Here is a 26,079-nt window from a genome sequence, read left to right as displayed (position 1 = left end):
AAAAGCAGAGCTGAAGCTGGCCTTCCCCACCTTTACCTGCTCCTTGTCCTGTGTACGGTGCTGCTGCACTTCTCATACCTGGGGTGACCCTCCAGGCTCGTGCTGGGCCCCCTGCACATCTGCCACAACTGCTGGAGACCTGGGCACAGCCCCTCCCTGTTGCTGCAGGAAGAAACAGGCAGAGGGGCTGTAAGGTTGGGTAACAGGCCTTTCCCCTGTGCACATCAGTCCTGGATTAGCTGAAAAGAGAAAGCCAGGTCAAAGCAATAGGATTAGGTTTTTAAAGTGTCAAAAGCACTCTAGAAATGTGTTAGCAATATGGCTTTTTTTTTTTTTTTAATCCACAAATTAGGTTCACAGAAAGTTTACATCCTCTGATTAGGTGTTGCTGGATTTCTCCATTTGCATTTCTGTACCTTACTGCAAAGGTGTCAAATCTGACACTTCCCTGACAAAAGCAGGAAGAGGTGAGCATTTTGGGGGTGGGACTGAGGAAGGGGCAGTGGGGGGAAAGGAAGGTTTCCAGCAGCTCTGATGAAAAAACAGTGAAGCCTTTTCAAGTCCTTCTTTATAAAAACTGCCTTTATTCTTTTCCATTCCAAAGTAATACAAACAGACTATCTGATCTGACTGCACTGCCTTGTAAAAGGAGAGAGGAGCAGCACACTAACAGGAGAACTCTCGTTTGATATGCAGTTGAAGAAGAATAGAAAGAAGGGCTCATTTTCCCCTCTCTTTGCATGTCAGTCAGTCACACCTGTTGCAGGGGAAAACTGCTCCTTGTTAGACCAGGTCAGCTGGGAGGACTTACAGTTCAAACCTTCCCCTAACCTCTTGGCAACAAGTACCAGGTCTTTTGTCAGAGCCCTCTGGCCAGGAGGCAAGATTGAGCTTTCAGATCATCCAAATGAATTTACATCTTCCTTTGTCTCCCACTAGCAAGTATCATGTAGCTCTCTACAGAGTTTTCCTCTCCAAATAAACAAACATTTCAGTCTCTATTCCAATTTAAGAAATTACACTGAATAATAAAAATTCAGTCCAGCCCTCAGCAGTAGGGGTAGGGGATGCACACACACGTCATGAGGGAAACTTCTGCTAAACATATAGTTCACTCCTGTCTGTAGCACAGAGCTTACATTTCCTACCATCCAAGATGCTGTCATTAGCAGAAAGTTATTGAAACTAGTCACAAAAAAGGAGGATTTATTTCTGAGAAGTGTGTTGGGATGAATGTTGGTTAATCCCGGCATCCAGAGCCTTGCCACATTATGGTAAACTTTCCACAGGTAACACCCCCAAGGGGACATCCAGTCTTGACATCTCCAACTGTTGGAGCTCAATTTCGGGATTTTCCAATTTATGGGCCCATCTCCAAGTATAGCTGTGCATGCACACACACACCCCCTGTCCGAAGTACGTCTCGAGCCCTAACTACCCTGCAGGGACGTGGGTGCAGACACCTGGGTTTTACAAATCTAGTGCTCAGCTTCTGGAACACACTGAGACCTCAGCTTCTTTTCTCTGGTGATGAGAACAGCATGTCTCCTCCTGAGGTTGCCCCACCAGCCACAGCTGGGGCCATGCTGACTGGAACCACAGAAACACACAAGCCAGTATGAATGGGACCCGGGAGGAGAACATCTTGCTCCATAGATGGGCACGCTGGTTTGAATAAGGTCACGTAGGAAACACATGGAAAACTCAAGGATCCAAACAATCCACTAATCCAGCTGTTTTAACCAGAAGCCTAATCTTTCCTCTGCTTCCTAAAATATATTTTCATTTTCTTGCACGAGATGCCTGGTTCCAAGTTGCAGTTACACTCTCTTTTATGGAGATTTCCTAAGTTCACAGTTATCTGAATGGATGGTGTCACTAAGTAGTGCACTTTAAGCCTCTAGACTTCTGCATGAGCTAAGCTAAAGAAAAAGGAAGGGGGAGAAAAAAACAGTCTCTCTACTTCCATGGGATTTTTAGCTCCTTATAGAACATTAGCATTTCATTACTTTTTTTTTTTTTTTTTCTCCCAGCAAGTGCAATTCATTGCACTGCATTTCAAGAAGGTTAAAAAAAAAAATTTAAAAGTCAAAGCTGGTGCAGGAAACAAACATGAAAATACATTTACAATAAGAGACTTTAAGCTTAATTTAGTTAAACAAGATGATGACTGAGGGCGATTTGATTAGTTATACTGCATATGTTATATTATACATATGTTATATTGCTCACTTACCAGCTGAGGAAGTTATGGGTTAAAAAAGTCTTTTAATCCAATAAACTAGAGCCTTAAATGACAAAAGCTAGACAGTGGGTCCAAGCTGTCTGAAATCAGAAAGAAAAAGATTGATATTAGACAGTGGAAGAAGCCATGAATTTCCTTTCTCTTAATGTCATCAGGTTAAGTGAAACAGAGTATCTTTCCAGAAGCAAATACAAGTTGCTTTAATTACAGACAAAAACTACTTCGTAAAACAATAACATACAAGCCATTATATTAGCTGATCCCTTCTGGCCTTAGATTTAAGTACAAAATGACCTCAGTTTGTGTTTTTTTTTAGTCTGTACATTGATCTCAGGCTAAAATATAGGTTGAAACCATGGGGAATAGTTTTCTTTGCATCTCGGGAAGTGCAGACCTAGGGTATCTTCAAACAGACGTTTGCAGAATGCTTCAAGAAATGCCCAGATCCATTCACCCTCAGCTGAACTCTGCAAAGCTCCTAGACAACTTAAGTAAAGCAGCCTAATTTAAAATCACCACCAAAGGGGCACACTTTAAAGTATCCTTAAAATGATGTGCCCATTGAGAGGAAAGGAAAATTACTGCGCACCATCCAGAGCCTGCATATCCACTCAGATGTGTTTCAAAATGGGTTTCAGCTTCTGGTGGCCCCTGTGGAAGCCTTGCTGTGTTTTGGGGTTTGGACCATCCATGACTGAGAGGAACACTAGTAAAATTTTTGAATTTCATTCTTCCTATCCTAAACCAAGTTCTCCAGAACCAACCAGTACTAAACAAAGTCTCTATAAAACCCCTTCTTCTGTCACCGTGCAACAGCCTTTGCAATCAGTGTTCCACAGGTTGAGAAAGCCCACAAGAGACACATCATCTCCATTATCAGACCCATCAAACCTTTCCACCAACTGGGAGAGTTTGGTCACAGCATCCACGTGTTTCACCAAGGCCTGAATCGCACAAGTTTGTAGCGCATTTGCCTCTTTTGGGCCTGCAAATGCTATTTGGTGTTTATGACCAGCCTTCATAAAACAAGGGTATCTTCATTACTCACGGCTGACCCCCAACACGGGTGGTATCTACCTACGCATTGCCCCTTTCCAGAACAACATACAAAGATTCCTTTCCCACACAGCAGAACCCTGCAGAGTACCAGGAGTCTGAGACTATGTTACGTGCATCTGAGCCTGGTCCAGGTTCTTTCTGTCCTTCACAGGAGCGGATTAACCAGTCAGAAAACAAGTGTAATTGAATCCCCTCATGCTGGCAGAAGGAGTGCACAGCTTCTTACCAAAATCTAGGATTCTGGAGCAAATCTCTACTGAGTAGCTCCTATTCACAGCAGCTGCAAGCCTCCCACTCATTAACCCGTCCACTGAACCAGCAGTTTCTTAATAGGCCAGCACAGGTTCTCAGAGAAGTCCCAGACAGCAACCTACATGCAAGCAATGACCTGCTCCTCAGGAGCTTTTGGGATGCATGGACAGAGCGCCCAGGACCTCCTCTAGTTCCCGGAAAGCTTTACATCAAGTGACACCTAATTTGGAAAGCTCCTGAACGTGCTTGGTCTCAAAAAGAGGGTTGTAAGACCCAAAGGGCACAACTACTCCCACGTCATACATTACGTGCCCTGTGCAGCTGCCCAGAGCAGCACTGTCGTGCAGACAGCAAGGACAGCCAAGCCAACCGGCAGGTCTGCGCAGCTGCTTCTCTGCTGCCGTGTGTTATCAGCAGCGCCGGGCTGCTTAGCGGTGACCACGCTGGCTGCCACAGCGCACAGCCCAGCGGGGTGACTCAGTAACAGCGGGACAGGCTGCACCTTCAATTGCTGCCGGAAGCAGGAAAAATGATTCACATCCTTTCAGCCGACGCTGAACCAGAGCATCATTCCAAGGCTCAGTAACTCCAGTGACAGAGTCTTCAAAATACAATGCAAAAGCCCAAGATCCCGATGCTCTGTGCTTAGGATTCTGTTCCCACCCACGTTCCTTCCCAGAAGCACCACTCCTCTATTTTGAAATTATAATCTACTCCCTGAATCCTTCAAAAAAAAAAAAAAAAAAAAAAAAAAAAGAAACAAAAAACTCACAAAACCCAACACACACAGATTCTTACCTCTCAGCTTTTTGCTAGAAGGTCTATTGGTTGTATTTCCTGGGAGAAGTAGTAGTAACTATCTCCTTGCTTCAACACCTTGGAATCTATTTGTTCTCTAAAAATTTTGAAAGATGCAATGAAAATAGTGTACTGATGTGCCTGTTGCTATAATGACAACCAATAATGTTCTGCCCTTGTATAGTTCTAGCAAGACTTCACAAAAAAGGGAGAAGTATTATCTCAGGGTTTTTGAGGGGGGTAGAGGAGATAAAAAGAAAATATGCCAACAAATTGCCTGAATCTTTTTTGGGTTTATATAGATGCACACCAATTTACAGCTGTTATAATCAATCAAATTATAGCATAGATACAAGAGGGGAAATGCTGTGAAGGAGCTGATGAAAAAACTTTCCTATTGCCAGAGGAAAAGGGGAAGGGGACTGCAGTGAAGAACTCTCATTTAGATTAAGAGGGAGAATGAATCTCTAAGGCCAGAGCATTTTCTCATCTCTCAAAACTGTCAAGCCTTTCCTGAAACCAAGGCTCTTGCTGCCAGTTGCCAGACTGACTGCTGTTGAATGTAGCCAGCGGTTTCTTGTGCTTTAATTTGTGTTATACATGAGATTCAAGTAAGTACACTCAAAGCAAGCAAAGGCTCCTCTATTTCCTAGGATGGAGTCTATCACCAGACACTCCTCCCTCCCTCCCTCCCTCCTTTATTCATGTAATCTGGACTTACCTCCAGAATTACATTAACGAAGAACTGGCCACACATCTCTCAAGGTAAGGTTCCCACTGCCTGCCTAACTGGCTGATTCAGCTGAGAAAAACTTCCTCAAAATTTATGTTCTGAAGTCTCCTATGAATAAAATATTGTAAGACTCAGATATTGAGTGGAACACTAATGTTTTGCTTAAATAGCAAATGTTGATGTATCTAGGATGAGTGGCAGATGTATACGTTCTATCTTCTTGCTTTATTTGGTCACCCAAACAGGTTTTCTAAGTCCTATCAAACCCTGAACTTGAAGAGTCAGCTTGAAGTGACAAGTTCTCTTTGGCCAGCCTAGCAACGACCACTCTGACTCAGTCACACACATGCATGTTAAATTAATAGATGTAAATGACACAGGCCAGACAGGAAATGAAACACACAAACAAATATAAAGAAAATCAGTGTCATGTGAAATACATAGATTGGGAAAGAAAGAGTTACATGCAGAGAAGCATGGTTTTTTGGTTTTGTGGTGGGTTTTCTGTTCTTCCCTTTTTGCTCCCACATAGCACGCTTCCAAGCTTACTGCCTGACTACTTTGGGAGGATGGATCCCCACAGTGCTAGCAATACTAAGGGAATTGTCAAGTATTACCTCCCTCCTTGAATACATAAATGCCATACCAAGTACTTTCAAATCTTGTGTACACAAAGAGATCAACTCTTTAGCCTGATAATCCTACTGTTAATTACCTTCATGATACAATATATACAGTCACTACTCAGTCATTCAACAGATTGATTCACCTGTAACAAATATATCATTGCCTCCAAAAGAACAGTGATGGTTGGCCAAACAAGAAGTAGGGGATTTAGCTGTGGGTCCCAGTTCATTTCGCCATTTGTGGGAAAACTTATCAGTTTGTGGGGAAGTCTCCAGCTAAGCGTGTTGCCCTCATTTCCTTCATTTCTTGTTGATGAGAAACCAAAAGAGAACTGTTGCTCACAATACATTCCCCCTAGAAACGCGTCAGAAGCCTACAATGTAATGGGGAGGATTTGGGTCTCTGGCCCAAATTAGAAGACTTTGACATCTGGTCCTTTCCGTTGCTGAAACACATCAGTGTTCAGCCTTGCTCCATTTCCTGTTAGAATCCCACCAGCAGGCAGGGAAATCAGGACTGCTGGAAAATAGCAGGGGAGCCTACCTGGTGCCACTGGTTTGTTTTCCGTAGTGCTTGTAACCATGGCATCTGAGCAGCAAGAAATAAAACACACACACCTTCAAAAGCGGAAGGGCTTCCACTTCCCCTGTCCTTCCCCTGAAACAAAAGAGTGTAATTTTTCACATGTTTTGTACTTACTGGTTTTGCTTTTGGAGAACAGTTAATATCAAGGAACTGTCTAGACAACGTTATTTTATACATCACTGAATAAAACCATAGAGAGATTCAAATGGCCCAATTACTTATTTGAATTTTGGTTTTCAAAGATACCAAAACCTGAAGTGTCTGAACACATGATTTTGATTTGACTCTGTTTCTAAACATTATCTCAGAGTTCAGATCCATACTGAGACTCTGACAATTTGGGAATGTGGCTTAGCAGAGAGCCCAGGTGCACCCAGCCCTTCCTGGGGCTGGGTTCTGCAGCTGTAGCTTCTTTTGCCAAAAGCTTTAAAGATCACTTTTTCTCTCTCCCCCTCATTTTTTTTTTTTTTTTTAATTCTTTTTGTCTAGACATGGGGCAATTCCAGCCTTCCCTGTTTTGACAACTTTCTCATTTGTTATAGTCACAGCTCATGGAGGCACACAGGTTTAACCCCGTGCCTTCCCTTTGTGCCTGTATTTTAACAACTCCCCATTTATGTTCAACCAAACTGTTCCCAAAGGTCCAGGTATCAACATGATTCAAGAGACATTTGTCTTTATCTCTTCCTCAAATTCTCTGAGAAAGAACCACTACATCTCACCTAAAAAAGAATAAAATTGTGTTTTGCTGTTGATAGAACTATTTTTTAAAAGGCAGCATTAAGCGATTTCAAAGAAGAGGCAGTGCCCTTTGGAATTGTTACTATCCCCTTCCTCCAATTCTTTCATGAAAGTCACAAACCAGAGTGCAACAACCCCAATGTTTCCAGAGCAGCAAACTGTCACCTTCTATATATAGCCCAGGTGTCACAGTTCAACCCTAGTCTTATCTAACAGGCTTAGAGGTATGGAACACACAACGCTTGCAAGGCTGTGGATACACTGAATTACAGCAATTTACTCACAGTAAGTTTTGGCAATCAGCTTCAAGTCACTACTATGTGTGTTGATACAGTCCATGAAGTTTGGGGAAGGCTGTTAGCATCGATACTCCTGAGAACACTCCTGCAGAACAGATAATACAGATTTCTCTCTCTCACACCCTCCTCTCAACTGAAAAACAAATTTTGTATCTGAAAGTTTTAAAAGCCTTCTTTGGAAATGCTCGAATGAGCAAGCCAGACAGTATAAATCAACTAGGTGATAAATACCATCTGCATTTATAGACACTTCTTAAAACACATTAGATCACACTGCTGCGCTTCCTGGACCTAATTTACTGCCAGGTCCTTCAGACACATGGAGGATTTACATTACGGTGGCCAAGCCATCCCAGCCTCCCTCTGCATTACTTCAGTTTGCCCCCTCAGCAGGCACTATGGGCAGTGTCACTGTCCAACAACTTCCTGAGCACTTGGACCCTTTGATCCTGTCAAATACATTCAAAAAGACTCCACCTGTAAAGCCACCATTGTCAGCATAATGAGTAAAAGTTAACACCATAAACTTCACAGGCCTATGAACATTAAATTAGGTGACAAAGGCAGTCATATATCACTTCATCAAACTAATTCTGTCAGTAAGTGAAATCTGCAAAATCATTTACAGTATGCAGTGTGGTTCAATTTATATCGTTTTGCTATGAACTTAATTCAAGACTATAAACAGGTTTATGATATAGACACCTTTATTTTGCTAACCTGTTAGCTAACAGACTATCAGACAAACTTTTAAAAAACAAAACAAAACCAAAAAACCCAAACAGATTTTCTGCAGAAATCCAAACCAAAAATCTCCAAAAATTCTATTATTTAAATTTAAGACCTAAGCATCACCTCATAATGGTAGAGTACACACAGGGAAAGGAATTTAGGTGGCCTGCTAAACATAATAAAATAATGTTGTACATAAGTGCTTTCATTAGAAAGTCTTTATAGATGAGCTCATTTAAATTCACTGCTGATGTAACACAAGGTAATTGTTATTAAAAGAATATTAAATACACTGCCTGACTAAATCCAAAGCTTTAGAAGCTCCCATTTGAAGTAGTTTGGTAACCATCTTTTTGTACACACATAGCTAAAGAGAATGGAAAAATTTTCTAATTCTTTACATGATGTGAGAATCCTTCATTGTTGCCATGTGATTTCGACGGTTACAAATATAAACACAACTCATATATATATATATATATATTTATATTTATATATTTGGATTTGTCTCAAAGAAGGGAAGGCAAAAGAGAACTTCAAGGCAACCAACAGTGAACAAAGTCTTCCAGCCTTCAGCCACCTGCAGGGAGTTAGGGTTTAGGAAGAGGTATGCATCTTCCTAGAAATCAGATCTGAACAGAAAGCACTCGTCCCCATCCTCCCAAGCCCCTCCTGGCCCTGCACTGAGCAGCTGGGACAAAGTCTTCACTATTCACAGGCAGGCAGCAGCTCTTCAGAACACAAAAAAGGAGGAGCTTGTAAAGACAACTGCACGCAGACGCTGGAAATAACTCCCCATCACCACATTCTTCACATTGTCACTTCTTTCTGCAGTGTGTCACAGCATATGCTTTTTAAATGCACAAATTGGAATACTCAGGATGCTGCTTTTGGCCCCAGGCTGGTAACCGAGTCTCTGGACGAGGGCCTGCAGGCACAGGCGAGCAGCCCGAGAGCCTGCGGAGCTCAGTTCCAGGGCTGGGGTTGTCACTGAGCCTTCCACGCCGCTCCAGAGATCATCCTGCAGCCACGGTGGTGGCAGCTCAGTCTTGGGTTTTCCATGCCTTAATGCAGACACATATTTTTTTCTTCAATTCCATTATTTCCTGGAGATTTTTTTTTTAATTTTTACTTTTTTTTTTTTAGTAAATTAAAGTCTTGGTTAGCCCAAACAGGAAAAGAAACAATTCTAGAAGATAGTTATTACATTGCATAGTAGAATAATACAAGTTCACTTAAATACCATCTGATACTAAAATATACTGGTTGGTATAGTCAATTACATGTGTTCTGTCACTGCAGGAGAAAAATAACAAGATTTTATTTCTTAGAATTCTGTACTGCTGCAGAAACAAAACATGTATTTTAGGATGCTAGAAGCAACAGTACTTCCATGTGGCAGCTGCTGCCCCTCCTAATTGCTTAGCACAAAGAAGTTGGTCTGCAATCTAATTATTCATTTTCTTCATCGGCCTCTGGTTTTACCAAATTTAGAAATGCAACTGAACCATGAAAAAAAACCAAACCAAAACAAAACAGTTTTCCACAATATGGGGAGACAGATTTGTCAGTATTCAAAATTCAAATTGGAAGTTCAGCAAGGTGGGAGAAGCACAAGACAACACAAGCACAAGAAAAGCACTGAGCCCGATTTATGTAACGGCTTCAGTCTTGATGTGTTCCAGTAACTTTGTGTATGCTTCTAACAAAACAGCAAACACTTAAACGCTGGAGAGATGCAGTCAACAGGAGCACAAGTCACAGCATATAGAACAGACAGATGGTTCAGATTAAATCTTTAGTATAAATGCCCGTGTACAACCCACGCCCCATGGATGTGGCTCTTACCCGGGAAGCTGGAAGCACCAAGTCCTTCTCGCCAGGGCCCCACAGAACAGCCACGCCAGCCCCAGCGCCCAGCGAAATCACAGCGGAGGTAAGCACAGGCCACCCAACGCTTCTGCTTCCTGCAGCTAAGAGAATTAAAGGTTAATGCCAACTAGAGAAATGCGTTTGCTGAATTTATCCAAAACTTGTATGACGGGGTTCCTTTTTTTTCTCTGGTTTCTACATTTGATTTTTTGTTCCCCCTATGCAAAAGGAAATTTCAAAGGGATTCAGCTGGTGACAACAGAAGGGAAAGCAGTAGACCTTACCTTAGAAAAGCAATGGCCAAGTACATTAAAAAAGAAATACAACCCATATTTCTCAGACAGAAGTAGAATTTTTGAAGTTGACAGTGCAACAGCAAGACAAGCAGTCTACTTTTAGACCATTAAATTAGACCAACGATTTAGACGGTACTAAATTTATTATATTCTAACTTATTGTATTAATACACAGACCACAGAGAAAGAAACACATTTTGACGAATCCTGGAATACCAGAAAATTCTAATCCGTCCTCAGATTTGTCTCTTTTTGTCTAATTAAAACAATAAATGAAGTGCAAAGTAGTATGGCCCTCTAAGGCTGATGGTGTAACAACTCCCACCAAGCCCTCTACCTCAGCTGGGGCAGGTGCTCAAGAACTGTCTCCCTGCTGATTTCCTTGTTCTGTCTTACACAGAAATCATTGTACTCACCCCTGGAAATGCATCACAGTTGTGTCACAGAACCTGCTCAGTTTGCTTAATCCAGTGCTGAATACAGTTCCAGGTTGCTTTGTTGTTTTTTGGTTTGTTTGTTTTCAGTGGGGGGTGTGTGGGTGTGTTGTGTTCTCAGTTCTTTTTGTTTGGGGTTTGGTTTTTTTTTGTTTTGTGTTTTTTTTTGTTGTTGTTGTTTTTTTTGGTTTGTTTGTGCTGTGTGTTCAGGGTTTTTTTTCTGTGGATTTTTTTGCCTTTTTTTTTTTTTTTTTTACAGGTGTAAAATATGTGTCCCATAACACCATAAGCAAAGGGCCTGCCACCTAATTGCTCTTTTATAGTGCCTCAGAACATTGGACCTCCTTCACAAGGTGTTCTTCAGCTAAAAACCATTTTCTTTATTAGTGAATGGCAAGAGTTTCCATACTTTCACATTGCCCACTAAGGTTAAACAGTATTCATGTGCTGCCACTGCAGCTTCTTTTTGTCTGCAACTACTAGATATAAGGCAGAGCCAGAATGGAATCCCATCACACATACTCCTATTGCACATGGCAGCTTGATGTACCTTAGATTTTTTTCAAGAGATGCCAAGAGAAATACCCATGATTAAGAGAGCTCAGTTGTCTCTGTTTCTACCCACTCTTATAATTCTTTTCCACTTAGGAGGCCCGGCAGAAGTTGCTTTTTGGTTTTGTGGTGTTTTTTGTTTTGGTTTTGTTTAAGTTGCACCACTGAAGCACACTGACAAAGATATTATACACCTTGTGTACCACTCCTAAAAATACTGTCCTCTTCCACAGCCCTCAATAAAAAGATGCTGATGAACAAGCTAATGAACATCTCAACAGATCAAATATATTTCTCAAGCTCCTAACCACTTGTGAGCAAGTAAACACTGGAACTTCTGGAAATTACACCTACAAATGTTATTTTCCTTTTAAGTCATCCGTTTGTCACTTTACCAGAAGCATGCCACTCATTTCACCATGTTAAGTCAGCTTATCAATGCATTAGGTTCCCTTTCCACCCTTGTTAGAGACACAGAAGAACAATCAAGGATCTTAATTCTCAGCAAAGACAGCATTATTCTCCAAATTCACAACAGCTGTTAAGTAGACAAAATCTGATGTTTTTCTGCAGTTTGTTCCCCTTTTCCAAGCACAAAGTTTATATTTGCATTCACTACCATTGGGCCAACAGCTCTTCACTATGAATTTTCTCATAAACTTACTTGAAATTCAAGCCTTTCACTTTACATTAAATTTCCCTTCTTTCCCTTTATATCAAATAACATCATAGCAAACTCAATAGCCCCGAAATACAAGAAGCTGAATAGAGGAAAAACAGGGGTGGCAAAACTGTCAAATATAATCGTAGGACACCAGTGACGCCTAGGGGCTACTGAGGTGGGAGAAACTCTGACAAAAGACTGTGCCCAGCAGTTCTGCAGTGTAAAGGAAGCCATTATCTTTGAGTGCTGACAGAAGGCACATCACCAAGGAGTACACGAATTAGAAGCCACATTTACCTCGTACTCTTATTACATTTATGATTGTAAAAAATTACCAGAAGCAGAAATAACTGAAATATTACCTGGTAATCAGCAGCACTTCAGTTCTCTCAATGTTATATTTCAATTATCAACACTTTTGTCCAAATGCTAGCAACCATCTCCACAGAGTTGCATGGACACCCTGTATATTTACACGACACTCACATTTGTAGTTCTGTAAACTGCTTCATCAATACACCTCTCCTCTGCATGCTTAGCTAAGCAAGGAACCAAGGTGCTGTTAGGAGAAGTGTTTTTAGACCTCACCTACGCAGAACAGCTCATGTATTTAGGGTCAATTCAGAAGACTTCAAAGGGACTTGGATGAGGCGTTGAACAAGCATGCTTTAAAATGCACATCTCCGCAACAGCACACAATTCTACCCTTCATGTGAGGGCAATTCACTTGTGTGGTGAACCCGAATACCTCCTAAACTGGAGGGGTGGTCCAAAGCCGCATCCCACACCCACTAAATGACATCACTGCTCAAAGTGAGAAAAAATAGAAATCTTCAAGCCTCCTCACTTTCTCCACTCAGAATATAAAACAAGAACATCAACAGGAAAGTACGCTAGCTTGATGAGTTTCAGCAATCTTCAGAAGACATGGCACTTCAGAACAGGAGACTAACAATCACCGTACAAAGCAAATGCATGGGGCATAACCAAAATTCTCTACCTCTAAGCTACCAGTATAAAACCACAGAGGGCTGCCGGAGAAAAGGTTAGAACAGAATAACTGACATCAAAGTAAAAAGGACAACGTGCCTTCTGGTGGTTTTGAACAAACACACACAGAGAACCCAGCTGCTGCATGTGCTCTTCCAGGTAGTAGATTTGTACATGTTCTCAGAACAACTAGTCAATATAAAGACTCAATCTTACATTTGTCTAAACTCAGGTCAGACAAGCTGGCAACAATTTTACTTCAGGACAGTAAGCCACGTAGCTTACAAGTTCTTCAGTTTGAAATACCAGATCACATACTACCAGTAACGCATATATTTTTTGATTCTTACATGGAGTAGAAAGCTCAAGGAACAAAAAGGCAACTAAAAATATATCTGTTTTATTTACCAGTTTTCTAAAAAGCAAAGTCATAAAAATTAGTCACAAGTGGCAAAACCAAAATATATTGCACAGTGTACAGAAAACATTGTTGACATGTTGACAAAGTGTCATCACAAATAAATCGTCTTACAACAGTTTGGAAAAATTACAGCTTCAGAATCTTATCTATAAATGGAGGCATGTAGATTTAAAGTTACAGGAAAATATTTTAATACCACCCTGTAAATGCAAACACTTTAAGGATGCAAGATTAAGTCCATAAGTAAGCACATCCACAAAATGCTCTAAATATACTTTTCTCTTCCTTTCACTAAGTTATGGTTACAAGATGGTAATTAAAAAAAAAAAAAAAGACATTAGAACAAGTAAAAAAAAAAGGCAAAAAAAAAAGCATGCTAAAGCAAAGAAGTTCAAAGTGGTTGAGAAGTCCCTGAAAATAATTTGTATAATTATGATGCACTCCTTTATATAAAGCTTTTATTTTTCCCAAACCCTGGTCCAATCAAAACTATTTGTGTTTACATGTAAAAATGGAATATTTTTAATATGTTGGTATAGCTGCACTGTTCCATTTATGATTAAAACATTTAATACATCAGACTTGAACACCAACATTTTAAAATTTCTCATTCAGTTTATATTTACATATACTTAACTTTGACCTTGCTAAACTATTAAAGACAGGAATCAGTTCTTGCTGGGTAGAGCTTTACACTACATTTAAGATACTTATTTTTTAAACTGTGATTCTATTTGTTTCACAAGTTCACATACTCTGCTGCCTGCAGAACCTGTCTCCAATGCAAATTTCCTCATGACACTATCCAATTAATAACTAATTTACACAAATTATTTCTTCCACTAAGCAAATACCAGTCACTTTTGCATGTTTTTGGTGGTGTCAGATCTAACTTCACATCCTCTTTGTATGCAAAGAGAAATATTTTTATAGAATGAAAATAACCTTAAATTTCAGTGAATAGAAATGTTATCCTAATAAAAAAGGAAATGCTTTCCATGAAAAATATTTTAAGATAAACATTTCAAAGTTAATTGAATTTCTCCATATGTTTTTCACTCCAAGACCTACAGCTGACATCTAGCAAAACTGCAACTAAATGTCCTTTACCTAACCAACATGTTAGTTCCTTTGTGTTCTCTTCCCACATTCAACATGTATAAACACTACAAGAACATAAAGTACACATATTCAAGTCAATACAATCCCAGAGGCATTAAAATTAAATCATTGACAGCAAAGGATTCCAGCCACACTAAATTTTAGATTATGCAATTCAAACATCGTGAAAGTCAACACTATTCTCAAAATCACTTCTTTTTTATAAGAACTATCTTCAAATGACAAGAAATGGCTAATCCTCTCTTGCCACACACAAGTTTAAAGTTTGTTTAGCCACACAGGAAAAAGTGATGGCCAAACTCCCAACAGAACAAATCGGAAATAAAGGCTAAAGTTATACCAATCTTTGTCTAACAGTCACTGGAGCATACGAAGTCATCCTCTGTGGTCTTAGTTTTTAAGCATAAAGATTTCTTGTGTATAAATTCTCAGAAATGATGCTTCAAGGTAATAAACAGTTCATAGTATTGCAGCATCCATTTAAATAAAAAGCTAAAAGTTGTCAGCACTCATCTATACTTACACATTCACAGAAGTAATTTAATCCAAGACCATCTTACAAAATTAGTTCAACATTTCTCTTAGACAAAAAAGGTCCTACATTCAAAAACACAGGAAACAAATAAAGAGGATGGGATCAACTGATATGAGATGGGGAAGTGTGAATTGATTTGCTTGAAGGTTATTTCTTCTACTACGCTGGACCACTTCAAATATTAAGAACAATGCTAAAGAGCCACTAAGCAAAATTGCTAGAACAATTTATAATGCTGAATCGTTACCAAAGGAGATTTGAAGAACCGTATGTACGTAAAGGGATTTTCAGTACTCATTAACCCACCCTACAAAAAACAGTAGGCATCAATGAAAGTTTCTATAGTTTATAAAGAAATACTTGAGGCATATAAGTGCAAAATGAGTCTTTCTTTTTTAAAGAAAAACTATACCATCTTCAACAACGTCCTTACTGGGAAGAGATTGCCACCATTTAAAAAGAGATTCATTCACAAATGACTCTTCTAAAGCAAGAAAAACATACGTGTTTTTCTGAACTGGATTCATCTTGCTGGAGACAAGATTAAAACCTTTATGGATCATCACTGTAGTTTTGAAGCAGCTTTGCAAACTATAGGCTCAAAGGCTATGTTTGTTCTTCACTGACTTCACTCAGGGAAACCAAGTTGTTCTCCCCATTGTCTTCAATCATTTCATTAAGGTCCATTTCATGGATTTCTTCATCATATGATGTATAAAAATTGCTCTGTATATTGTCCTCACAAAAAATACATTCCTAAAAGGACAAAAATAAAATTATAGAAATGCTAAGAAGAAAAAAAAAAAAAAAGCAGCTTTTCAAAACAACAATCCATTTGGGTGCAATCCCTGATTCCAAGGGAACATTTACATCTGTGCTACACCTAACAAGATATATTCTACTCAACTTTCACCCACATAATCATTTTACAATGTGTAGTAAATCAATACAGGTACTTGAGAACTCTACTGGAAGCAGTTATGTCATAGATAATTCATAATGCTGACATTTTACATGCACTTCCAATCACCTTTTCCTCCATTTGATTGCTAACCCTGTAGTAATATGCTTACGTCAGTGCAGAGACTGGAGCAGCTGTACATTTACACAAGTTGGATGCTATAGTATTAACGTCACAGTAACATTAACACCAAGATTAGGATTCCACTGTAATTCTGTTACACTGACTTTTGAAATACTCATGGGCAAAGAGAGCCTCTGCATTTGATAACTTATGTGTAAAAGAGCTACAAATGATAGAAAGCATAGGGAAAAGAAAATGCAATCAGGTATTTGTGTGTGAATAAGTAAAATACACGGACAACAAATAAAACTGTAAGGATGCTTTGTGGTTTTGGTTAGTTGGGTTTTTTTTTGTTTGTTTGGGTTTGTTTTTGGTGGGGTTTTTTTTGTTTGTTTTATTTTTTTTTGGTGGTTTTGTTTGTTTATTTGTGGTTTTTTGTTTTATTTTTGGTTGGTTGGTTGTTTTTTTTTTCCGCTTTTCAAGCCACTAATCCACTTACAGAATCAAGGTAAGAGATGATCCCACATGAGACGTCTAATAGAAAAAAGGACCAGTACTCCTATTAATTTTGTATTGTCTAGAACACAATGGGCATAAATTTCTGCACACAAAATAGAGATTTTCATGTATTGAAGGTCCTGACTGTGCTGAAGAATTCCAAACAGATACACAGAAATTTAAAAATAAGAAGGGAATTTTTTATACTGTATTCACCAATGCTTTAACTTTCTCACTGGAAAGAAGACTTATGGTAAATTAGATCAAGCCAGAAACCACTGCATGAAATTTTTAATTTATTTTTTAACCTGAGTAATTGACCAAGTTTTCATAGCAACAGGAAAAGTCTAACATAGGCAGCTAGTAATTTAAGCACTGTTATACATGCAAAAGTAACTAACTCATTTAAACTTACAGAATTAGCAACAGTTTTTGGAAGTCCACCTTGCTGGATCCATGGATGAACTTCAATAAGCTCTCTTTTTTGTTCTTCTGTAAATTTTGGTTGTAGTTTCTGCATTTGCTTTAATTTCTGCTTATCTTCTTTTAAAACTGTTTCCAAATCTCTAAAATAAAATGTATTTAGAAATTGAGCTTCAACAGTTTCTGGGCTTTATGCCTATATAAGGTTACACAGTCAAATACTAACATTTTAAAAGACTATTTTTGTTCTGCGACGTTAAGCTTACAAATCTTATATTGGAAGAAAATTAAGTGTTGTTATTTCAGCAGCTTTCTGTATTTGCAGACAACTTTAACGCATCTCTGCTGGCTCATCATCTTTTCAAATCCTATCAGTGAAAACAGTTTTCTTAGAGCTATTCAGGCAGCACCACCGGTGAAACCACCAAGAACTCCAGTTTCCCTCTGCTGATGCTGCAGTAAGTTCCAAGTTCCCCTTCACTGGGAGGACAACCCAAAACAGACACTAGATGCACATATGAGATACTAAAGCAGAAGAAGTAAGAGATGTTTAAGAAGGTCATGAAGAATGGGTTGAAATTCAAGACTGAGGGGGAGAGATTTAAAAAACACTGCTCTATTTCAGCAGCCAAAGTTCTCTCTCCTCCCAATGCCTCACCTTCATTCAGAAACTTAAAAAAATCCTGCACCACAGCAAACATTTATACGCTGTATACCTCTCTAAAAGATGACAACAGAAAGCAAGTTCCAAGAAACCCAGTACTATTTCTGTTCCTTACAGCACACCTTATAAACAAGGTGGCTTTACACTTCTCTTCTTGGGCATCATGCTCTGATAGTGAGCTTAACTCTTCCCATCACATCACTATACTATGTTCTCTTTGGCAGGCTTTGCTACTCTTACAGTCTACTGGAATTCCCATCTATAGTTGTCAACCCTTCATGCTACAAATACGGAGAAATGCCAAGATATTTTTAAACCTAAGGAAAAATTCTGAAGTTCTTATGTGTTCTCTATTTTTGTCCCCATCAGCCCTGTGCTTCTGTATTTTGAAAGCTTGTTTTCTTTCCCTCTCAAAAGATGTCTTTACTGAAACTTCCTATTATTTTAAAAATACACTTCATTGTTCCCAAGAAATATAAAGATTAAAACAAACCCAAACTGCATACTTGATAACCTCTTTCCTCCTGTATCTGCTCTTTGCTATTGAAGCAGGGAATTATTATTCTTTTTTTTTAATGAAGTTTTTTCAATTAGAAACCTCACAATTTTTACCTTTTACTTTCTTATCTTATTTGAATGGGAATTTATGTAGAAGAATTAACATGTGGAAGTTAACAACCCAGAAAAAAAACAATATAAAACAACAAAACAAACCTACAAGGCAGAGAAAGCAGCATGCCACTAAATGTGGCATCTCAAAGACAACAGTACAAAATTTCCATGCTACAGACCATCATTAGATCTAAGCATACTTGCCAGGATCTACTGATCATACTACAAGGATTTCTAGGGAAGTAGTTGCAAATCACTAACTATAGAACAGCCTCAAAAAAATATACAGTTAATTTCAACTCAGGTAATTGATCTAAAAGTAAAGGTAAGCCTAATCAAATGGGTTTTACTTTTTGAGAACTTCTGGTGTAGTATACAAAAGATATAAAGGAAGCAAGAATTCTTCTTGACACTGAGCTAAACATTAAAATCAATCAACTTCTATCGAGACAGAGATTCATGTACGTGTTTCCTTCTGTACACCCTGCTCCCCCAACATTATACATACAGATCATGAAGTACTCTGACATTGGAATTACCGTGAGGGTATCTGGTAAGTCATCATAACAGTGTCATCTGTGTTTGCCATCAAAAGCCATATAGGATCCTGAAGTACATATTTAATGAAATGTTCACTTTCTTCCATTTCTGCCTTAATTTTGGTTTTATGATGATTTTCTGAGGAATCAATACTCCCAAAGTACTTGCTGGTATGACTAGTTTCACTACTACCTTTAAAAAGAAATTTTAAGTGTCATTATAAATTGTTAAATTCATAGATTATCTCAATGCTTTTGAAAATAGAGAAGATTAAAGAGAACAAAGTATAAATACAACCATTTTATTTCATTTTTTAAAGAGGGAACTCCCACCCCTTATATTTTTAAAACTTCAATTCTCAAGCTAAGTCTCCATTAAATTTCAACAGAATAATTAGCTTACTGAAATTAAAAACTCTGAAATGAAACATGAAGGCATATGGTATTTTCTCTTCATTATTCTATCATACCTACATAATATCTCAATGGCTATTTTACACACACTTTAAAAAGATTCTGTACTGGAAATAAAGCACAATAGAAAAACTTTCATGATATGTAATAATAAAAAGACATCAGGAATAAACTATGCAATTAAACTTAAAGACAATGAAGATTTTTACATCAAGTACTTGATGTTCCAGTGGTGTTTGCAATACCTCACACTCCAATTCTTAAAATGCTAACAGAGTACTCACTGCCAGTGTTACCTGTTCTGCTCCCTGACATGCCACAGCCATTGGATCCAGACCCGAGAGACTCAGCAGCAGCAGACACACCGCTCCCTGAAGAAGCTGAACCAGTGCCTGAACACGCATCTTCTTGAAGTAAAATGTCAAGCAGGACACTAGACATGGAGAGTGCATCGCTATTTTGAGCATCCATTGGAGATTCAGCCTAGTGATAAGAAGGAGAAGGGAATAAAATACAACTAAAAAACCAAAACCAAAATACAGTGCTATTACAAATAATTTACATTTAGTATTAATCCATTTCACTTTATATTCTAATATATTTACACAGTTATTCAAAGACAGACAACCACCACCAACATCTGCCAAGACCAATGGAGGGACGAATAATGGAGGGACTGATAGACAGGTAAGTGGTCCTGCAGTAAGACTGAGAATTCAATTCAATTTCTCTTTAAAAACATATATAGTTTAATGAGGAAGTAGGGAAGGCATTTGCTATTCAGTTTTGACGTCCAGAACAGCAGGGGCTAAGTCAGAATTTACCCAAGCCACTTAAAACATAGTAGCAGTTGCTCCTACTATAATCTACCTCAGATTTAGATCAGCCGTCCATCACTGTTACTACTCTCAATGCAAGATAAGAAGGAAGAACATGTTCCCAGATGCAAGATTCCTAGGCAAGATAATTTATTTGTATATTTTTAAGGAAAAGAGCATTAACTATGTTGATTTCTAACATAAGCAAAACCTCACTTACCAGTCAATTTGAAGATTAAATATTAGAAATTCAGGTTGACAGAATTTAGCAAAATACACAATAATGGAAAGAACTAGCTTTATCCTTAACACATTCCTGAACAAATGCTTATATTGTCCTCATTTTCCAGGAAGTGATGAGGAAATTACAAAAAGTTATGTTTTGCAGGTTTCTAAAGAACAAGAACTATCAAGTTTAGGGAAATTCAGAAGAATTTGCCCGCAAAATTGTTACTATTAAGTTTGGCTATCAAGCTTCTTTTAATCCAACAGAGGCATCTCAGAGCATGCTGTAAATTACAGTCACAGATGGCACTGTTATACCACAGCACAATTCAGAAGTCCTTATAGAAAGAAGATTTCAGAGATGTTATAGTGTGCAGAATACATTAGTCCAAAGATGGCATTGGATGCATATATCCCTGCAAATTGCTCCATAAGTGGCATTTACAGGACAAATATGGTAAAGAAATTTTTTTAGTGAAAACAAAATGTATTTCTTCTCAAGATCATGAGATAACACGCATGCAATAAAACAACGTGACAAGTTCTTGCACCATATCAATCAAGTTTGGAAGTTTCTCTAGAACATAGATATAACAAAATCCATTTCTCTGTTTTCTCTCTACTTGTCCACCTTAAGGATCAATATCAAGAATATTAAGTAAAATAAATCTGGAAACTAAACAGGGAGTAAAGTTTAACATCGAGATCTAAAAGTTCCCCACACTGGGGAACAAGCATTTTCAGAAGTTTTTCCTTCCTCTTCCTTTATAGCTTCTAATGTAGATACATGCTTATGACTCACTGCACAAAGTCATCTAATCAGCTGCTAGCATCAGCACTAGCAATGCTTTTTACCTATTACTTACAGTAGTTTAGATCTCGGACATCCCTAAAAGTAAAAGCTGCCCTTTCCAATGCCTGCTTTCCTTTTATCAGCAGCGAACCCAAGTTCTGCTTTGTAACTGCACAATTAGACGCAGAGACCGGTTACAAACCATGGCACAGGAAAAGCGGGAGGGAGGAAGGAACCAGTCTAAAAGGTTTAGGTTGCAACTCCATCCCATCAGTGACTCAGCATTTCTAAAGATACTCTATGGTGCCTTTAGAAAACACTAATATTAGTCTACATATTTCTGTTATAGAAACCTTTCCAGACATATTACTCCGTATGAAGTTTCATTTGTTAAACTGATTTGTCAAATTTGAATGACCCAGGAAACAAAAACCCCCTGGAATTACCAATTAGCTCAGCATCATTTTAATGCACCAAATAAAACAAAAATAAAGTTACTGTCTTCAAGTCGTAACTCCCCGTTCCTTTACTTTGGTTGCTCGTTTGTAAAAAGATGCGATTTCATCTATCTCAGACCACTTACAGATTATTTCCCACCTCCACACAAATTCACTAGCCCAATACTTTTTGCTAAAAACAAAGTGTTCATACTATTTTAGATCTACTTCAGTGCTTTCCTTCCAATGGGCTTATCCATATTCATATTTAAAAAAAAAAAAAAAAAGTGAAACAAAGCTGAAAACTGTTTCAGGATATATTTCCGGCCTTCCTAGTATCACTTTAGAAGAACAACAAGGTGGTTTTAATTTTTAAAGGCTAAGAATATTTGAACAATTGAATTTCATGTTTTATTCAGGCTGCTAAAGTTTGAATTTACTAATTACAATTGTGAGTCCATCTCCTGGCATTATATTGACAGACTACTGCCTGTCGTTAAAAAAATCGGTCCCACAAATGAAAAGATTGAAAACCGTGTAGCAGAGACAAGAAAACAGGCAGAGAAGGAGAAAAAAAAAAAAAAATCCATTTCAGGCATCTCTACATATTAACATCTTCAAATACGTTCAAAAATGTGAAGACTGAAAAGAAAAAAAAAAAAAAAAAAAAAACAGAACAAAACCCAAACCCATCAGCATACTTACTGGTAAGGATCCCTTTCCACTACAGTTATCAGTGATTTTGCCTATGGCTCCTTCCTCACTTAAAGGTCCATGTAAACCCACAGGAGCTCCACTTTCAGCAGTTTTTGTGGTTTCTTCTAACTGTAGAAGATTCAGAGGAGAACTGCACCGTGACTGGAACAGAGGTGGTGAAGCCTGGTCTTGAGGACCCACTGACTGCGGAGTGCAGGAACGGGACGGCTCATTTCGTGGCTCTGTGACAGGAACCTTTTCACTGTCTGCTGGCGGATTATAATGGAATGGCTGTGCTGGAAAAAATGCCTGTTGTGGGAAGGGGCTGGGTGTAGTGAACGGTGGCTGTGTCGGAAATACTGTCTGTGAAGAGAAAGTGGAATGGGCAGGGAAGTTTGGTTGGCCGTGGTAAAGTGTTTGAGGTAAGTTATTGTTCATCTCTGGGTAGACGTAGTTGGGGAGCACAAGAGCTACAACAGGTGTCATGAGGGGTGCAGAGAACTGGGATGGCTGCATAGGGCAAGTATTTCCAGAGTCTGGCAACTGATTAAAACCAGAGAGTGAAGTCTCAGGAGCTGGTGGCACAGTCCCTGCTGCTGGAAAAACAGGAAGTGGATAGGCAGGCATAACAGTAGGAAAAGACATTGCTGAATAGCTCGCTTGTGAAGTGTCTGATGGTGACCAAGCAGTAGTATTTAAACCTTGAAGAGGAAACCGATGGGGGAATTTCGTTCCAGAAGCTGTACTCTCTGAAGACTCCTGTGGTTTAATGCGCTTTGATTTCCTGTTCTTTCCACTTTTCTTCCAAGGCTGATCCACTCCAGAAGTGCCATTTCTTTGTCCACGGCCACCTGCACAAAAAAGAAACCAAAAACCCAAAACATCAGGAAGGACCCTACTTGCAATCTGATGGATCCCTTTCATACTGTCATCCCTAGAAGTTGCTCAAAACCACAGTTCTGGAATTAGCCTCCCCAAGTGGAAGCATCTGGGAAGGAGTCAGGTTTACTTTCACCTCTAGCACAAGAGCTGAGATAACTGGGCAATGAAAACCATGCTGACACACCATGGAAGAGAAGAGAGCAACAGTGGATCAGTTCAGGCTCAAGTGTGTGACACGCAAATAGCACTAAAGCTGCAAAACAGTGGCTCCCAAATGGACAAAATTCTAATTACTCCAGCAATTACAATAAAAATAGTATGGGACATGACTGAAAGCATTTCTAGAGAATTAAGGTCATGCAGGTCTTAATTGAAAAGGTGAGGAAAAAAAAGCAGGAGAAAAAGTACACAAAGAAAATAATTTCCTGAGGAAAAAGCATGCTACCATTACAACCTTATTTTCGAAGAAGTCTGCACCAAGTGACTCTTCCCTAGGTGAAGGCTGCCAGCTCATCTGATTATAGACATGAGGAAATCCATAAAATATTTTCCGGCACTACAAGCTGCTCAAACTTTTAGTTTGTCTAAAGCTTATTTAAGATAGGCTGAAAGTTTATCAAGTATAAAGAACACAAGGGGACTAAAGGGTTCCAGAACAGGTTTCCTAAAACAAGGACATATAACTATTTAAATAAAAAAGAAGGTAAAAATCTACAGAAAAAGCTCAGCAGTGTCTGACTTCTGTTCCAAGTCAAGTCAGGACTGAAATGGGAACAAAGTCAGGTAAGTATCAAGCACTTCTGAAAATGCCATCCAGAGTTCCTAGTCCTAATAAACAAAAAGAATCTCACTATCGCAGCTAGTCTGTGCTACTTCCATCCCACTGATCACATTATTACTTTAAAAGGCAAACAAACAATTATCAGATTGTTTCACCAATTACACAATAGTGGAATGAGGGAAACTGGATATAAAGCAAAAGGGGCTGAAAACAAAACCACAAACCTGAAAAAGACGACAGGTAGAAAGACAGAAGGAAAAGAAAAGCAAGGGAATACAAGCATAGATACAATAAAGCAAACATACTAAAAGAGGAGTTTTCTCCCTTGAAAGTAGATGCACAACAGTAATTTTGAACAGATAAACATCAAAACATTCGTTTCTAAAATATCAGTTACTACAGTAAAAGCTGTAGTCCACTCTCAGTCTTTAAGCAAGACTTAGCAGAAAGGATTTCTCATGGACTTTAAAAGTAGTATCCAACTGTCACTAGTCACAGTGACTCCACAATACAGCTAAAAATGGAAGTGCCCTCTCAGCAGGTTCTACTTCCTATACAAATAGAAGTTTTATTGTGAAAACTATTGCCGTACCACGTTCACCAGGCCGTCCTTTCGGTTTATCTTGTAAGTAGTAATTGCAGTGGGACTGAAAAATATTAAATCTCTTGATTTCTTTAAACTTATTCAAAAAGCTCTGCTCCTCCTTTTGTGTATGCACTGCAAGGACTTCCTTTGTAAGTCCTAGTTTTTTAAATGGCTCCTTTTCTTGATTTACAAGTGCAGAGCTGGATGGAGGGGCAAGAAGTTGACCATCTAAGAGATCTGCTCCACCTGGACCATCTTCTATCATTTCTACAGAAACACAAGAAAAAAAGTAAGTCAAGGTGAAGTTAAAAAGCTCTATATATGCACTTTTAAGCTATTACAATTTTGTAATAATTCTGCTGTAAGTTTAAGATACAAAATCTGTCTCTGTTTATTCTATTTCCATAGGAACACTTTAGCTGTAAGAAAATGTAAGTCACAAGCAGATATTAGCTGTTCACATGTCTGAAGTTTAAACTTGCTAAGAATTGCCATTTTGGAGAAAATTTATTAGCAAAAATCATACCTAATTCAGGTTGTGGTTTTTTGTCTCCAACATGAACGATGGTGCTACTGTAGCTGCACTGACTTGTGAGAGAGACAACGCTTTCAGGCTTGCCAGGTAAAGCCAAAGATGTTAAGTGAGCACCAACCACTGGGGGACCATTTGATTTACTAGATGCCTTCAACACAGCAGCATCTATTAAAGGAAATAAAGTCATACTTTATTGAACATAAACAAGAGCAAATGCAAGTTAAATGTTGCTAGGGTTGCAAAACAGAGGCTAAACTGTGCTTGGCAAGACACAAAATTAACACGTTACTTTAAGCATTCCACCAAGAACATTTTAGGAATAGAACAACTTCCAAGTAACCACATCCAATCCTCTACTTTCACATATAATGAAACCAAATATTTTCAACGAAGGACTTCCTGCTCTTTCCTGGTGTTCACTCTTCGTTCATGGCACAATTTTGGAAGAAAGTTTCTAGCCTTTTCCAGCCTAAGATTAAGTTCCACCTAGCTCCCATATTGTTCTACACTAACCTCTGTCATTAGCTGGTTATCTTAACAGCTTTGCTCTAAGCATCTTTATTTAAATTCTCTCACCTGAAAGCTATACACAACAATCCAGCAGAGGTCATATCAGTGCCTCATACAACAACATTGAAACATTCCTCCTAGTACAAATACTTGGCATAACACATATTTAAGACCCAAGGTTTGCCTTTGTCCTGACTAGAGTATGCTGGTGGCTTCATCATTCTCAGTCACCAGTGCACCAAAAAGCTACTGAACCCACATCATCTCCTGTCAACTAGAACTGCATAGGCTCCAAATGACAGCAGAAATTGTGCTCCTAATTGTATGATGTTCTTCCAAATGCAGTCAAATGTTCTTCCACCATTTTGTCCTCTCTAGTTCTCAAGGCATTCCAATTCCTTCTACAGGACACTTTGTTCCTGTGTATACCAATACCTTCCAATTTGATTCTAAAAACTGCATTAGAACTTCTTTTCGAAGCTCATCAAAAGGAAATATAGACAAGATCACTCCCAAGACCAATCTTTTAGAAACTCCACTAGACACTTTCCTTCAACCTCATATAAGGACAAAGTTGAATCAGCAAGTATCTCATTTACATATATTTCATTACCAATCCCACAATTCTTGTACTAACCAGTTATGTTCTTCACTTCAGCTCCCCATCCAGACAGGGACCATATCA

The 26,079-nt window shown here is 38.7% G+C and overlaps 1 protein-coding gene across 10 annotated transcripts in view; it reads right to left on the bottom strand.

Moving 5' to 3' along the window:
* Nucleotides 1-13,263: 13,263 nt before the first annotated feature.
* Nucleotides 13,264-26,079, bottom strand: part of PER2 (period circadian regulator 2) — a 51,089-nt gene continuing 38,273 nt past the window's right edge. For all 10 annotated transcript variants that reach the window (XM_042795340.1, XM_042795381.1, XM_042795347.1 and 7 more), the window contains 7 exons: nucleotides 24,876-25,049; nucleotides 24,356-24,616; nucleotides 22,110-22,951; nucleotides 19,428-19,614; nucleotides 18,718-18,910; nucleotides 16,895-17,045; nucleotides 13,264-15,713 (listed from right to left, as the gene is read on the bottom strand). In XM_042795340.1, the coding sequence (XP_042651274.1) occupies nucleotides 15,564-15,713; nucleotides 16,895-17,045; nucleotides 18,718-18,910; nucleotides 19,428-19,614; nucleotides 22,110-22,951; nucleotides 24,356-24,616; nucleotides 24,876-25,049 (1,958 nt within the window). In that variant the 3' untranslated portion in view covers nucleotides 13,264-15,563. The remainder of the gene's footprint in view (nucleotides 15,714-16,894; nucleotides 17,046-18,717; nucleotides 18,911-19,427; nucleotides 19,615-22,109; nucleotides 22,952-24,355; nucleotides 24,617-24,875; nucleotides 25,050-26,079) is intronic.

Source organism: Tyto alba, unplaced genomic scaffold, assembly GCF_018691265.1.
Source record: "Tyto alba isolate M040663 unplaced genomic scaffold, T.alba_DEE_v4.0 Super-Scaffold_10, whole genome shotgun sequence".
In the NCBI taxonomy this organism is placed as follows: Eukaryota; Metazoa; Chordata; class Aves; order Strigiformes; family Tytonidae; genus Tyto; species Tyto alba.
Note: the sequence above shows the minus strand (reverse complement) of the source record. Positions and strands in the feature narration are given on the sequence as shown.